We start from the raw sequence: 14,723 nt of genomic DNA, 5'->3' as shown, positions 1-14,723 counted from the left end.
CAACGAATTTTGTAACTAAAATTATCTCTATTTTCAGCAATAAAACTATTAACATTATTTCACCTGCCCTTTATCCAATAAATTTTCTTCTGTCTCCTAATTTTATATAGCCTGCACATTTATGGATTTGCCAATATAATATTTATACTCGACCAAATTTATTTCGTATTTCTCATCTATCTCATTGATAATTTTTTTTTCATATTTTTTTTTTCAGTCTTCTCTGTGCCCATGTCCACTTTTATTATTATTATTATTATTATTATTATTATTATTATTATTATTATTATTATTATTATTATCATTATTATTATTAATTTCGTGCGTACCATGAAATTGAAGAAGAAGAATAATCACACTAGGTTTATCCAGAGGCAATTCTTTTGAAGTACTACTACAACTTCCCAGAACTATACGAACCACGAGTCCACGATGTTGTTAATGACAGTCAGTGATTGTTATAAACTCGTGATCATCCTGTGTAATAAGTTGTAAATTGCTAATGTACTAAGTTGTAAATTGCTGACATAAGAACAGAAGTAGTTGCCAGTCGGATCTTAATGGTTTTTAGCTAAAGGTAAAAGTTTTATTTTTCCTTTTTTTTTGTTATCCAATCAGAATCTCATAATTCCAAAAATTCAAGTAGATTAATGGGAACATCCATCAAGAGTCTTAGAACACAGCAGTGTAAGGGGGTAGGTTAGGTTAGGTGGGGGCATTCAAGTTAATGGTGATCTTGTGCACATGTTTTGTAGAACAACAAACAGTTTTGTAGAACAATGACATCATCTTACGAATGACTAGAAAACGGAAAAAAAATTCTCGCCTTCTATGTACACGGGAGGACCTGGCCGCTGATCTACAAAGGCTCCACTGTCTCTCCCCCCTTTTTTTCTCATCTTCCCTATCCACTCTAATTGGAATGAAGCCATTGTACTATTACTTACTAGAACTGACTTGATGTGGGTAAGATACATTTCTGAACTTCATTCTTATCAGACTAGACCTGTAAGAAGAGGTCTCCCTTATCCTCCCTTTACTGGGGTATGGGAGGATAGTAGAATGTACACCAATTGATTGCTCATCATTTGCCTGCTGGTATTTCAGTCGCGACTGCTCTCCCCTTCAGGGGAACGATTCCTCTTTTGACCACGAACCTGGTACTTACCAAATTCAGGCCAGGTCCTATTAACCTACTCGTCCCTATGATAGGCAGATAGGTGATTTCTAGATTTTTTTGTCTTCACTCGCCTATGGCACCAAGGAGGTTGACATTACCAGTAAAGAACAAGAACCAACCAATTTGGTTCTAAGGGGACTTCCTACCCACCAATAAGTAAGTCTCTCAATTATAAAGAACAAAAGGTTGTATACACGTAGGAATAAGTAAGTTTAAAAGTTATTTGTATTTTTCATAGCTATACAAACCATCCTTTAAAGTTAAACTTCTCACCCCCAAGCACACTCGGGAAAGTGTAGATTCCCAGTTTTAAAAGGGTTATATTTGTATAGCTAAAAAAAATTACTTTTAAAATGTATTTTTCAATATTAATCTTACCCGATGATCATGTAGCTGTCAACTCTGTTGCCCGACAGAAATCTACGGTCGGGATACGCCAGCGATCGCTATACAGGTGGGGGTGTACACAACAGCGCCATCTGTGAGCAGGTACTCAAGTACTTCTTGTCAACAAGAACTCAATTTTTCCTCTGTCGTGCCACCGGCTAGACCTACTTGGATACGCTGTTGATTCTGGAGTTATTGTTCACGATTTGGTGATGTATTTGCTCTAGAGTTTAGCCTTCGCTATTCAGGAAGCTTTATCATTAGCTTAGCAAGCTTTTGGAATTAATTTGATTTAATTATGGTGACGAAGAGAGTATGGACTCTCTTTCACTTTTTAATGGCCGACCCTTCCCTTAGACGGAAGTGTTGGTGTCGAAGAGAGTATAGACTCTCTTTCACTTTTTATGACCCACCCTTCCCTTAGACGGAAGTGTGTTTAGGTTTTTGGTAATTTTGCTTAACAAAGTTATAGATTTATTTTATATCTCTCCGCCATTTATAGGCCTCTTCGATTAACTTTCCATTTATTATAAACTTATAAAAATTAATTTTTATGTTTGTTTATATGCGACCTTTCCTAATAGTAGGCGGTCCTTACTTGGAACCGAAGTTAATTAACATTGAGCCCGTCATATCGTTTTTCCTGTTAAGAATTTATGCTATTTTAATTTTAATGTTTTTGAAAGAATTTCTTTGATAGTCTCGTACTGTTTTCAAAGTTGAACTAACGTTTTGTTTAGTCTCCGCAGTTGTTGACGTTCAGAACGTTCAACTTGCGCTCTATCGTTACGATAGAGAGAGAGTATTTCACGGTTTCACGTTGCAGTAAGAGTAAACCGATTCTAGCGTTTCGTTCATTCTTTCTTAGCTTAAATGGTTTTAATTCTAATAAAGGTACTTTTTATTTGGGAAACCTTTCAGTTTTTTTCCTTTAACAAATAATATGTTTTAACGATATATATAATTGGGCTCATCTCTCAGGTTCTAAGTCAAGAGAGAGAGAGAGAGAGAGATAGAGACGGAGGGAGAGAGAGGAGGATAAACGTTTCGTTCAAGCGGGTAACGTTGTTCTCGTTTTTTGCTCTTCTCCCTAGTCGCTATAGGGGAAGAAGGTAAAACGTTTCTAGAGTTTTATTCTTGTTCCCAGGCTTTATGCGGTGAGAGATTTTAAACGTAGTTTATTTGATCTAGTGTTTAGTCTCTTTTCCAGCCACTGAATTCTTTATCTTTCATTATGTTTTTCTGTTACATTGTAATACTGTTTTCGCAATTACTACCTTTTAATGAAGGATAGGATTGCGTGTTTCAGGTACAAACCACTTAAAGTTTCGAGTTCAGTGAAATAAGTGCAAACAGAAAATCAAAAGTGATAAAGTGATATGCGCAAAGTGTTACAGTGTTGCGTTCGAGGGTTCGTCTGTTCGTGCCAGTTGTTCACCTAGTCCGATACCTCTTACAAGCTCCCAAGCCCAGGGGAGAAGTAATGTCGAAGGACTTATGGGTTCCACAGGCCTTGATCGACGAACAGACGTTTCCCTCCGTGGTTTCGGGTGTATCTACACACGTTGCCGACGTGATCACCCCACCCACACAAAGACGAGAGAGCCCATTTATTCCTCGTCTGCGGAAGAGGTTTCTCGCAGAAACCATGGACCAAATCTTGCAGCTTTTAAGTGCAAGTCGGTCCCTTCCGCGCAAGTCCAACGGCCTAGGTGTAGCCACTGGGTCAGTTCGGACTCGCTGCAGTACGATAACTGCACACCTCCCAAGAGAGGCAAGGTGGTACCGCAACAGGCAGTAACTCCGTCTGTTGCCGCACCAGCTGTTTTAGACCCTCAGTCACAACGGACAGTAGCTCCGTTTGTTGTTGTCTTTCATAGACCCTAGTGGTCCATGCTGCAGACTATACAGTCTCAGCTTGCTCCTTCATGCAGGAGTATCATGCTGGAAGGTTGACAATGCACCTGTTAACCTACAACCCGCCGAGGTTGTGCGCTCAGCAGATACTGCGGCTGCCTGCTCCCACCCTCCACCTGTGAGAGCTCCACCACCGATGCGCAGTCCACCCTGCCAGACGCATGTTCTTGCTGCACCATCTGCTAACATGCGTGAGCTACCGCATCAGCAGTGGGAAGGTTCTGTAGAGCTGCCGGGTTCCAGCACTATGCGGCTTTCTCCGCAGCCCATGCAGCATGCTCTGCATACCTTACAGCATGCTCCGCATACCATGCAGCATGAGCCGCATACCTTACAGCATGCTCCGCATACCATACCGCATGCTCCTCAACCCACCGCAGCCCCTCCCACGCACCAGCACTCTGCTTTTGTTGTTGCCAGCTCCCACACTCCGACTGCGGAGAAGGTTGACGATGCACCCGTGGGCCTACACCTCCCACGGTTGTGCGCCCGGCATGGCTTCCTGGTCTCACACTCTTGTTGTGAGAGCTCCTCCACCCATGCACAGTCAACCCTGCCAGATGTATGATGACTCCCACACACAGAGCACTCCGTTGCCGTGCGTGAGCTACCACAAGCTGCCGTGTTTTGACACGGTGTGTCAGCCTCCGCAACACACTGTGGTTACCGCCACTCGCCAGCAGCAAACTAGTCAGTCAGGAGTTGAGGCTTCCCCACACAACTTTGGTTGTTGCCAACTCACAAACTGTCATACAGTTACATGACGTTGCCTTCTGGTCTGCTACTTATACACCAGTGCTGTATGTCCTCACGCTCCTGTTGTGGTTGACAGTTCAGTTTTTGACAGTTCACAGACTGTCAAGCAGTTTCATAACGTTGCCTTCTGGTCTGCTGCTTTTGCACCAGTGAAACCCTCACTGAGAGAACCTAGCTTTTCTCGGATATGGTTCCTGTAGATGAGAAAGTGCTGTTCTCCCTCCTTCTGATATTCCCTTGAGGACTCTGTCAGTTGGAGAGGATCCTTTAGCTGCTTAGCCTCCTATGGACTTTTATTTAAGCATAACATGCTTCCTGGGAGGGTAAATGGTTCCGCTTCAGTCGCTAACCCCGTCTGTTGCCACACCTGCTCCCATAGACCTTGGGCTTTGTTGCAAGACATGCAGTCCAAGCTTAGTCCTTGATAGAGGATTTTTTACGGAGAAGACCCTTCTTGCCAACGACCTTCCTACCGGTTGGTTGTACGCCCTGTTGACGCTGAGGTATCCTACTCACGTCCGCCAGTTGAGATGGTTCCTCCACCGGTGCGACCCAGTGTGGGTTGCCAGTCGCACGTTGATGTTATGCTACTCTCGGAGGTGGTTGTGGACGTTCAGTGTGTCACTGGGAAGACGTTCAACAACCAGCAGAGGTGACTTGTTGTGACGCAGTGCGGCAACCTCAGCAACCCGATAAGGGGTTGTCTGTACTACCCAGACAGTCTAGACAGTTTCGGGTTGTCGCTGTACTTCCTCGCTTCCCCATGGTTGACAGTTCACAGACTGTGCAGCAGTACCATGATCTTGTGTCCGGCTCCGTCACGCATCCACCAGTGCGACCGGATTCAGCGAGTCAGACGTTGCCCACTCCGTTGCCGTTTCCTCATCAGTTTCGGATGAGGAACCCTCTGATGAGGACATGGCTGAACAAGAAGATCAATCCCCAGCCCTGCTATCCATCCAGAAGATGCTGAAGAAGGAATACGGCCCTGTCAGGCTGTGGATGAGTCTGGTTAGGACACTGTCATCCGTGGTGCATTTGGTGTCACTTGGAAGACTACACCTCCGTCCTCTTCGGTTTCATCTAGCTCTTCACTGGAAAAGGACAAGACGCTAGAAGCGGTCTCGATCCCGGTTTCCGGAAGATAAGTCTGGTCTAACCTGAGGAAAGGACTTTATCAACCTTTTATAGGGTCTTCCCCTGACTGTTCAGACTCCCAACCACGTTCTCTTCTCAGACGCATCGGACGTAGGCTGGGGTGCGACCTTAGGCGGTAGGGAATGCTCGGGATTATGGAACTCGCGTCAAAGGACAATGCATTTTAACTGCAAGAAGCTTCTGGCAGTAAGTCTGACCTGGAAAAGCTTCAGGTCTCTCCTTCAAGACAAAGTAATGGAGGTCAACACGGACAACTCCCTGCTTTGATGTTCATCTCCTAGCAAGGAGGGACCTACTCTCTGACATGGTGCGAGTTCGCTAGTGACCTCCTCTCCTGTTCAACAGGTCTAGACTTTTCACTAGTAACAAATTTCTTCCAAGGCAACTTGAATGTCTTAGCAGTTTGTCTCAGTAGGAAGGGACAATAATTCCAACATATTGGACCCTCCACAGAGATGTATGCAAGAGACTTTGGGTCACCTGGGGCCATCCAACCATAGATCTCTTCGCAACCTCGATGTCCAAGAGGCTCTCAACAGACCCAGCAGTGGTTCTTTTAGATGCCTTTCTACTAGATTAGTCTCATCTAGATCTATATGCATTCCCTCCGTTCTAGTTTGTCAACAAGGTACTGCAGAAGTTCGCCTCTCACGTTGGGACAAAGTTGACACTAGTTGCTTCCCTCTGGCCCGCGAGAGAATAACTTACCGAGGTACTTCGATGGCTAGTAGACGTTCCCAGAACTCTTCCCCTAAGGGTGGACCTGCTACGTCTGGCACGCGTAAGAAGGTACTCCAAGGCCTCCACGCTCTTCGTCTCACTGCCTTCAGAGTATCGAAAGACTCTCGAGAACTAGAGGTTTTTCGAAGGAGGCAACCAGAGCGATTGTTAGAGCAAGGAGAACATCCACCCTTAGAGTCTACCAATCGAAGTGGGGAATCTTCCTAAACTGGTGCAAGTCAGTATCCGTATCCTCGACCAGTACCTCTGTAACTCAAATAGCTGACTTCCTCTTATATCTGAGAAAAGAGCGATCTCTTTCAGCTCCCACTTTCAAGGGTTACAGAAGCATGTTGGCATCAGTCTTCCGTCACAGAGGCTTAGATCTTTTTAACAATAAAGATCTACAGGACCTCCTTAAGTCTTTTGAGACCACGAAGGAGCGTCGTTTGGTTACACCTGGTTGGAATTTAGACGTGGTTCTAAGATTCCTTATGTTAGACAGGTTCGAACCACTTCAATCAGCCTCCCTGAAAGATCTCACCTTTAAGACTCTTTTCCTGATATGCTTTACCAGCTAAAAGAGTCAGTGAGATTCATGCCTTCAGCAAGAACATCGGATTTTCATCCGAAACGGCTACATGTTCTACATCTTGGTTTTCTAGCCAAACACGAGCTGCCTTCTCGGCCTTGACCAATATCGTTCGTTATTCCAAACTTATCGATATGGTTGGAAAGGAACTAGAAAGAGTATTATGTCCTGTAGAGCTCTTAAGTTCTATTTTAAAAACCTTTATGAGGCCCGTCTGAAGCTTTATGGTGTTCAGTTAAGAATTCATCTTTGCCTATGTCAGAGAATTCTTTATCCTATTATTTTCAGACTGTTAATACGAGAAGCTCATTCCCTTCTGAATGAGGAAGACCAAGCTTGGCTGAAGGTAAGGACACACGAAGTTAGAGCTATCACAACTTCCGTGACCTTTTAATAAAATAGATCTCTGCAAAATATTTTCGACGCAACCTTTTGGAAAAGCTAATCAGTGTTCGCGTCTTTTATCTTAAGAATGTCCAGTCTCTTTACGAGAACTGCTACACTCTGGGACCATTCGTAGCAACGAGTGCAGTAGTGGTGGGGGCTCCACCACTACAATTCCCTAATTCCAGAACCTTTTTAATCTTTCTCTTGAAATATTTCTGGGTTGTCCGGAAGGCTAAGAAGCCTTCCGCATCCTGGTTGATTTGGCGGGTGGTCAAATTCTTTCTTGAGAAGCGCCTAGATTAGAGGTTGTGATGAGGTCCTTTAGTATGGGTTGCAGCCCTTAATACTTCAGCACCTAGGAGTCGCTCAGCATCCTAAGAGGATCGCTAGGCTCAGTAAGGAAGACGTACTTAAAAAGGCAGAGTAATGGTTCAAGTCGACTTCCTTACCAGGTACTTATTTATTTTATGTTTGTTATTTTGAATAACGGCTAAAATAAGATACGGGATACTTAGCTTCTTTGTTAACATGTATGCTGGTCTCCACCCACCACCCTGGGTGTGAATCAGCTACATGATCATCGGGTAAGATTAATATTGAAAAATGTTATTTTCATTAGTAAAATAAATTTTTGAATATACTTACCCGATGATCATGAATTTAAGGACCCGCCCTTCCTCCCCATAGAGAACCAGTGGACCGAGGAGAAAATTGAGTTCTTGTTGACAAGAAGTACTTGAGTACCTGCTCACAGATGGCGCTGTTGTGTACACCCCCACCTGTATAGCGATCGCTGGCGTATCCCGACCGTAGATTTCTGTCGGGCAACAGAGTTGACAGCTACATGATCATCGGGTAAGTATATTCAAAAATTTATTTTACTAATGAAAATAACATTCTATTTTGTATTCTGTATAGTACCTCTGAAACCTTTCTGTGTACTGTATCCTTTTTTCTTAAAACCTTTTTAATGTATATACTTATATCCTTCCTTCTGAAACCTTTGTATGTATACTTTAATCTTAATAATTACCTGCCATCTGATTGTTGAAATATATTCTGCAGTAGAAGTTTATTCTGTATTTTTTGTATTTTTCAGTGCCGGTTGTTGGTTAATGGAAGATGGAAAGTCAATTAGAAGATTGGAATAAGATACATATTCCTTCGCCTCCAAATGTAACTCTGCTCTATTCCTGGGAAGAGGATGGGGAAGTTATCCGTATGTACATTACAGTATTAACTGTTTTAGTCCAAGTTTTATAATTTTTAAAACATTTTTTAGCTTTGTGTTATTTGTTCGAATGAGGATTAGATATTATAATTCATAGCCGTTTGTTCCTAAGCTTATATTACAAGCCTTTTGTCCTTTGAAATATTAATGTGTTTGACAGAGCTGGAATGACCATTGAATTGTTAACAAGATAGTTGGTTAATGACAGGCTGCATAAGGGGGAAGACCCACCCTCCCACCTCTCACAGAATAGCCACTTTTGTCTTTGACTGCAACGAGTATAAAGGTCGTGTTGCCCTGCTCTCTTTTGACTGTTATATATTTTATTCCTTTTGTTTGTAATAAGGAGGGTGACTTTGATGTCTTTGTGTGAGGGATGCCTATGTATCAGTACTTATTCATTCACTATGCGGTATGTCTCAATTCTGGCCTTTTGACAGAGACGGGTAAAACCTTTCAGGAGTACCCAGGCCATCTCGATTGGGTTTGAAGAAGGTCCAGGTTGTCTCATAATAACAGCAATGTCCACTTGCAGCATCATCTTTCATAAGGTTTTGGAACCTGGTCCACCTGTTTTTGCCCCATCCAAGCTCAGCCTAACTTGAGCATTTAGACATCTAAGGAAGGGGACTCCACACAGAAGTATGCCTCCTGCTGTCAGCTGAGGGATGCATTACTTTGTATATACTCTCTACATCTTGCATCTAAATCCCTTCCAAACCTACCTGCTAGGTAGGTTGACAGGTGAACAATACTGGAGTTTTTCTCTGGACATTTTTTATGACATCCAGTCTCCTGTTGGCTCTTCATAAGTCATTGTGGGAATGGAGTATAAGTCTGTATGCCCCTCAGGCAAAGTGGTACTTTCAGACTGGATTCAGTTGGAACATTTGCTCCATATTCAGCCTTTAGAGAGGAAGACTTCTTGCTTTTGAATGACTCAATGGACTTTTAGTGGATGCAGGACTTCAGTCATCCAACTAGTACCTCTTTTCATTCCTCAGGTGTTTGCACAAGTGTGAATCTTAAGGCACTTAGAATTACCTCTGAAGTTTTTCTTTGATGATCTTAAGAGGATTGGGATTGACAACAGTCTGATCTCATACCCAAGCAAAGGAAGAAATGCCTGGGAATGCTATTTGACTCGGAATTTGTTCCAAAACTGCAATACAAATCACACTTTGTTCCGTAACCGAAATACAAACCACGCTATTTACATTGGGTTTACCTTTTAGCGTAGCTGAAATGACGAGCCAATAGTTTTTAACGAGGGTTAATTACCCCCGCGCTAGTTAGCGGGGGTAGGGGAAGGGATAGCTTGCTACCCCTCCCCCCCACACACCGGTGATTTGCTTCACTTCACTTTTGGCTCCGGCGATGAACAGACGTGTCTGTCCATCGTCCTCGTTGACAGCCTTTAATCTTTTTTCTGCTTTTTCTTTCAGTTGTGTGTGTGTGTTAGAAGTTGACCACCTTTATTATTACTATGCGTACGTGCCCTGCAATTGCCGGCCGCCCTTGTGGTACCTTTATGTCGGCCACGGACACTGATCCTCACACCCTTTGCCCGCAGTGTCGAGGCCGACGGTGTGATCAGGAAAATATGTGTAGTGAGTGCAGGGAGTGGTCTGCCCCCCAGTGGGAGAGGTTTGGCCGCCGGCGTAAGAAGAAGTCCAAGAGAGACCGTTCTCCTTCCGGGGTTGCCTTGAAGGAGAAAGGTTCTCGGGACTCTTCTTTCGCCGCCCAAACCTCTTCCGAAGCTCCCCCTCGTTCGGCTCCTAAGGAGAGTCGGCTGAGTGGGAGCGCAGGGCCTAGTTCTGTTTCCCGACCTTGGGTGGGGGGAGAGGGCGTCGCCTCCCATAGCGGGGCGGTTCCTCCTCCTCCTCCGGGGGAGGTTATTGATGAATCTGTCTAATGATGATCTTTTACAGATTTGGGCATCCCTGGGGCTTAAGGGCTTGTCCTCCAGGGTTGCCTTGATTGACCTTGTCCAGTTGGGGGCCGCCGTTAAGCAGTCGCCGGTGATAGCAGAGGTAGATCCTCTGTCTATCGTCGACATCGTGGTGGCAGAGGCCTCCGATGTTGGTGCTGACGACTCTCCTCTCCCTTCCGTACATCCTTCGAAGGGGGAAGGGAGTCCTATGGGCTCTTCTGCTGTCCAGTTTACCTCTAAGGGGAGTGCTCTGACTGAGACTCCCCTTCGGAGGACTGATGGTCCTGACGATCTTCCTCGTGGCCGCCTTCGCCGTAAGGCTCACCGTCCGCTGCGTCGCAAGGGCCTCCCGTCTCCTTATAAGGGTGTTAAGAGGCGCCTTTTTGGATCTTCTTCCTCCGAAGGGGACTCTCCTCGCCGTAAACAGCCTGTAGCTCCAGCTTCATTAGACCTCTCTGGGGATCGGTCTCCTACGCCTGCTAGACCTTTACCTTCTGGGGATCGGTCTCCTACGCCTGCTAGACCTTCACCTTCTGGGGCAGATTTTCAGCAACCTGACCTCGTCACCCGACGGGCAACGGTCCCTTCGGGGCAAAGGGATTCTTCCCTTACACGTGCAGTGTTAGCGCACAGGCGCTCTCCTGCTCGTCAGCGCTCACCTGTTCGTCAGCGATCTCCTGTTCGCCGGCGCTCTCCTGATGTTCGCCCTTCTTCTCGCCAGCGCTCTCCTGAGGACATCCTTCAACCTGTTGTTCCTGAAGAGCGCCCAGCGCGCCAGCGTTCCCCTGCTCGCCCTTCTGCAGTGTTAGCGCACAGGCGCTCTCCTGCTCGTCAGCGCTCTTCTGATCGTCAGCGCTCTCCTGTTCGCCAGCGCTCTTCTGAGGATCATCGCCAGCGCTCCCCTGTGGTTTCCGAATATCCTGCAGTTCCTGTTGTGCGCCCTGCGCGCCATCAGTCTCCTGAGTGCTCTCGCGATCCTCAGCTTGTTCCTGCACAACATCGCCCGCGTTCTCCAGCGCGTGTTTCTAAAACACATGTTCGCCCACGCGCCTATGCTCCCCCTGTTCCTGTTCGTGAACGCGCCGCGCTGACTGTTCCTTCACAGGATTCTACGCGTCGCCCTCTTGCTCGCCAGCGATCACTAGCTCGCCAGCGATCACAGACGATTCAACAATCGCCTGCTCGTCAGCGATCACCTGAACATCGGCGATCTCCGGACCGCCCGCGTGACCTATCGCCTGCGCGCATGCGTTCTCCAACGCGCCGTCGGCCAGAGGTTCTGGAAGGACATGGTTCGCCATTGCTCGCCTGCGCACCAGCGTTCGCCAGCACACCACCGATCGCCCTCTCGCAGTCGCTCTCCCTCGCGCTACAGGTCTCCTGACCAACGTCGCCAGCGATCTTCGGAACGTTCTCACTCGCCCACGCGGCAACGCGTTCCCTCGCCATCGCGCCAACGCATTCGTTCACCGGCTCGCCCACACGCTCGTTCGCCTTCACGCCCTCGCGCCCACTCGCCTGCACGCCCGCGCGACCGTTCGCCTTCGCGTGACCACTGTTCGCGCCAAATTTCACAGCCGGTGACAGCAGCAGGAACGTGTGTTCCCAGACCGCGCTCTGGATCGCCTCCATCAAAATGCAGGACTGTTGTGCAGGACAGGGAAGACACTTCAGAGAGGTCAGTGCGTCTTTCTTCCCCCTTTCCTTTTCAGGCAAGTCCAGTGGTGTCCACTCCGAAGGATCGCCCGATCCCTTTTCCTCCAGCGAGGATTTCGGACTCTGTGTCCGTGGAACAACAGACTTGGTTTGGTCCTCTGATGCGGGCGTTAGTGAGGGTAATGAAGCCAGCACTCGCCGATCAGGCCAACAAACCAACAGCTGCCTCACCTACGCTGAAGAGAAAGAGAGGAGTGGACTTCGTGGTGACTTCCCCCAGGGAGAAGTTGGTTCCTAGGAGGTCTGTCGGGAAGGCCCCTTCCCCTGCACAAGCCTTTTCTCCTTCTCCCTTGGACGAGGCTTTTCTGTCCTCGGGTGAGTCTAGTGAAGCGATAGTCTTCCCCTCAGCACCAAGGGGGGAGCCTTCTCTTTATGGAGGAGAATCGTCTCGTGCGGAAGGGGCTCTTCGAACCTCTTTGTTGGGATCCTGTATCCCTCCCAGGAGGGAACCCAAGGACTCCATGACCATTCCGAAATCGTCTTCAAGGATTCTCCAGGAACCTGCGGCTCCCCGGGGGAACATCCACGCCTCGCCCCAGGAAGAGATTCCGGGGACAGGAGACTTAGCTGCCAGCCCGCAAGGAGGAGATCAGCAGGAATCTGAACATGCCTTCTGGCAGGTCCTGAGCCTGATGAGGCAACTCAACGGGTTCATGGACCCCGTGATCGCCCCCCGAGAAGGCAAGGACACAGTCTTGGACGAAGTGTACGACGTTCAGAAAGCCCCTAAGTCCAGTGCGGCTCTGCCCTGGTCTCGGGGACTGAAAAGTGCCAGAGCCAGGGCCAACGCCCAGCTCGCGATTCTTGTCTCCTCCAGTCGTTCCTCTGCCGGGAACAAACTCCTCGTCTCCAGCAGAGGAGGTATTTTGAGATCTTGGGTGAGTCCAGTCTCGCTCTTCCTCTCCATCACTCCGAGGAGGAGCTGGCTAAGGGAGTTCCCCTCGAGAAGCTCTCTGCCCGGCAGGTGTCGTTCTCGGTGTCGGAGATCCTGAGCCATGAGAAGGTCGCGAAGTGCGCCATGCAGGCCACTTCGTGGTTGGATATATGGCTAGGAACTCTGGGCATCCTTTTGCGCTCCGAGGACTTGTCTAAGGAGACCAATAGGAAGGCCCTGGAGACCTTCTTACTCTCGGGCACCCGCTCCATCGAGTTCCTGGTGCACCAGGTCACCACCCTGTGGGCCAACTCGGTTTTGAAGCGGTGCGATGTGGTGACGGAGAGATTCCACCCGAAGGTCCCCGCCGTGGATGTCTGTAGGCTCAGACATGTTTCCCTTCTTGGGGAGAATCTGTTGGAGCCACAGGATATGGAGCGAACGGCTGAGAGGTGGAGGAAATCTAGCACGGACTCCCTCCTCCATAGAGCTCTTACAGCTCGGCCCTATAAGCCTCCAGCTCCGCTTCAACAGCAGCAGCAGCCTCGTAAGGCTCCGAAGCAGGCACCGGCAGTTAAGAAAGTGGTGTCTAAGCCCCAGCCCTTTCCAGCCAAGGTCAAGAGGGGCGGCAAGTCCTCCAGGGGAGTCAAGACTCCTAGGGGGAGCAGCCGCGGCCGCAAACCCTAGGGGTGGCAGTCCCCCTGCGTGTCCACCTGTGGGGGGATGCCTTCAATGTTGCATCCGCAGGTGGCAGCAACACAGGGCCGATGCTTGGACGGTTTCAGTGATCGACCAAGGCTATCGCGTCCCGTTCACAACATCTCAACCTCCCCTGACAGCGAATCCAGTGTCGTTGAGCTCCTATGCCACGGGATCGGCAAAGGGGCTGGCCCTTCGGGCCGAAGTCGAGACCATGCTCAAGAAGGGTGCTCTCCAGGAGGTCGTCGACGGCTCCCCAGGCTTCTTCAGTCGACTCTTTCTTGTAAAGAAGGCGTCTGGAGGCTGGAGACCTGTCATCGACCTCTCAGCTCTGAACGGGTTTGTCAAGCAAACCCGGTTCAGCATGGAGACAGCGGACACGGTCAGACTTGCGGTGAGACCACAAGACTTCATGTGCACACTGGATCTAAAGGACACGTACTTCCAGATCCCAATCCATCCGTCTTCCAGGAAGTACTTGAGATTCTACCTAGACGACAAGATCTACCAGTTCAAGGTGCTGTGTTTCGGTCTCTCCACAGCTCCTCAGGTGTTCACCAGAGTGTTCACCCTGATTTAATCTTGGGCGCACAGGAACGGCATTCGTCTCCTTCGCTATCTGAACGACTGGCTGATCCTAGCAGACTCGGAGTCGACCCTTCTTCGTCACCGAGACAGGCTTCTACAGGATCTGGGGATCGTGGTAAACCTCGAGAAGTCCTCTCTGCAGCCGTCTCAACGACTGGTTTATCTAGGCATGCTGATAGACACCAATCTCCACAAAGCCTTCCCATCAGACGACAGGATAGCAAGGCTGAGGAGGGTGGCAGAGCCCTTCCTCGGGTGGGAAGAGCTTCCAGCCCAATCATGGTTACGTCTTTTAGGTCACCTAGCTTCCCTGGCCCGTCTAGTCCCGAACGGCCGTCTCAGGATGAGATCCCTGCAATGGCGGCTCAAGTCCCGGTGGAGTCAGGGCTCCGATTCCCCGGACTCTCTGGTCCCGATAGGACCCACGGAACAGGCGGACCTGTGGTGGTGGCTGATCGACGAGAACCTACGAAAAGAAGTGGATCTTCTCGTCCTTCCCCCGGATTTGACCCTGTTTTCGGACGCGTCAAAAGAAGGGTGGGGTGCGCACGTTCTGAACCAGAGGACCTCAGGCCTTTGGTCAGA

The 14,723-nt window shown here is 48.3% G+C and overlaps 1 protein-coding gene across 1 annotated transcript in view; it reads left to right on the top strand.

Moving 5' to 3' along the window:
• Positions 1–402: 402 nt before the first annotated feature.
• The window catches only part of LOC137651486 (uncharacterized), a 132,224-nt gene continuing 117,903 nt past the window's right edge, over positions 403–14,723 (top strand). Inside the window, exons 1-2 of the mRNA XM_068384710.1 lie at positions 403–577; positions 8,197–8,316. Of these exons, the coding sequence (XP_068240811.1) occupies positions 8,220–8,316 (97 nt within the window). The 5' untranslated portion in view covers positions 403–577; positions 8,197–8,219. The remainder of the gene's footprint in view (positions 578–8,196; positions 8,317–14,723) is intronic.

This window comes from Palaemon carinicauda, chromosome 13 (genome assembly GCF_036898095.1).
Source record: "Palaemon carinicauda isolate YSFRI2023 chromosome 13, ASM3689809v2, whole genome shotgun sequence".
NCBI classification, from domain to species: Eukaryota; Metazoa; Arthropoda; class Malacostraca; order Decapoda; family Palaemonidae; genus Palaemon; species Palaemon carinicauda.
This window is presented reverse-complemented; position numbering and strand designations above follow the sequence as displayed.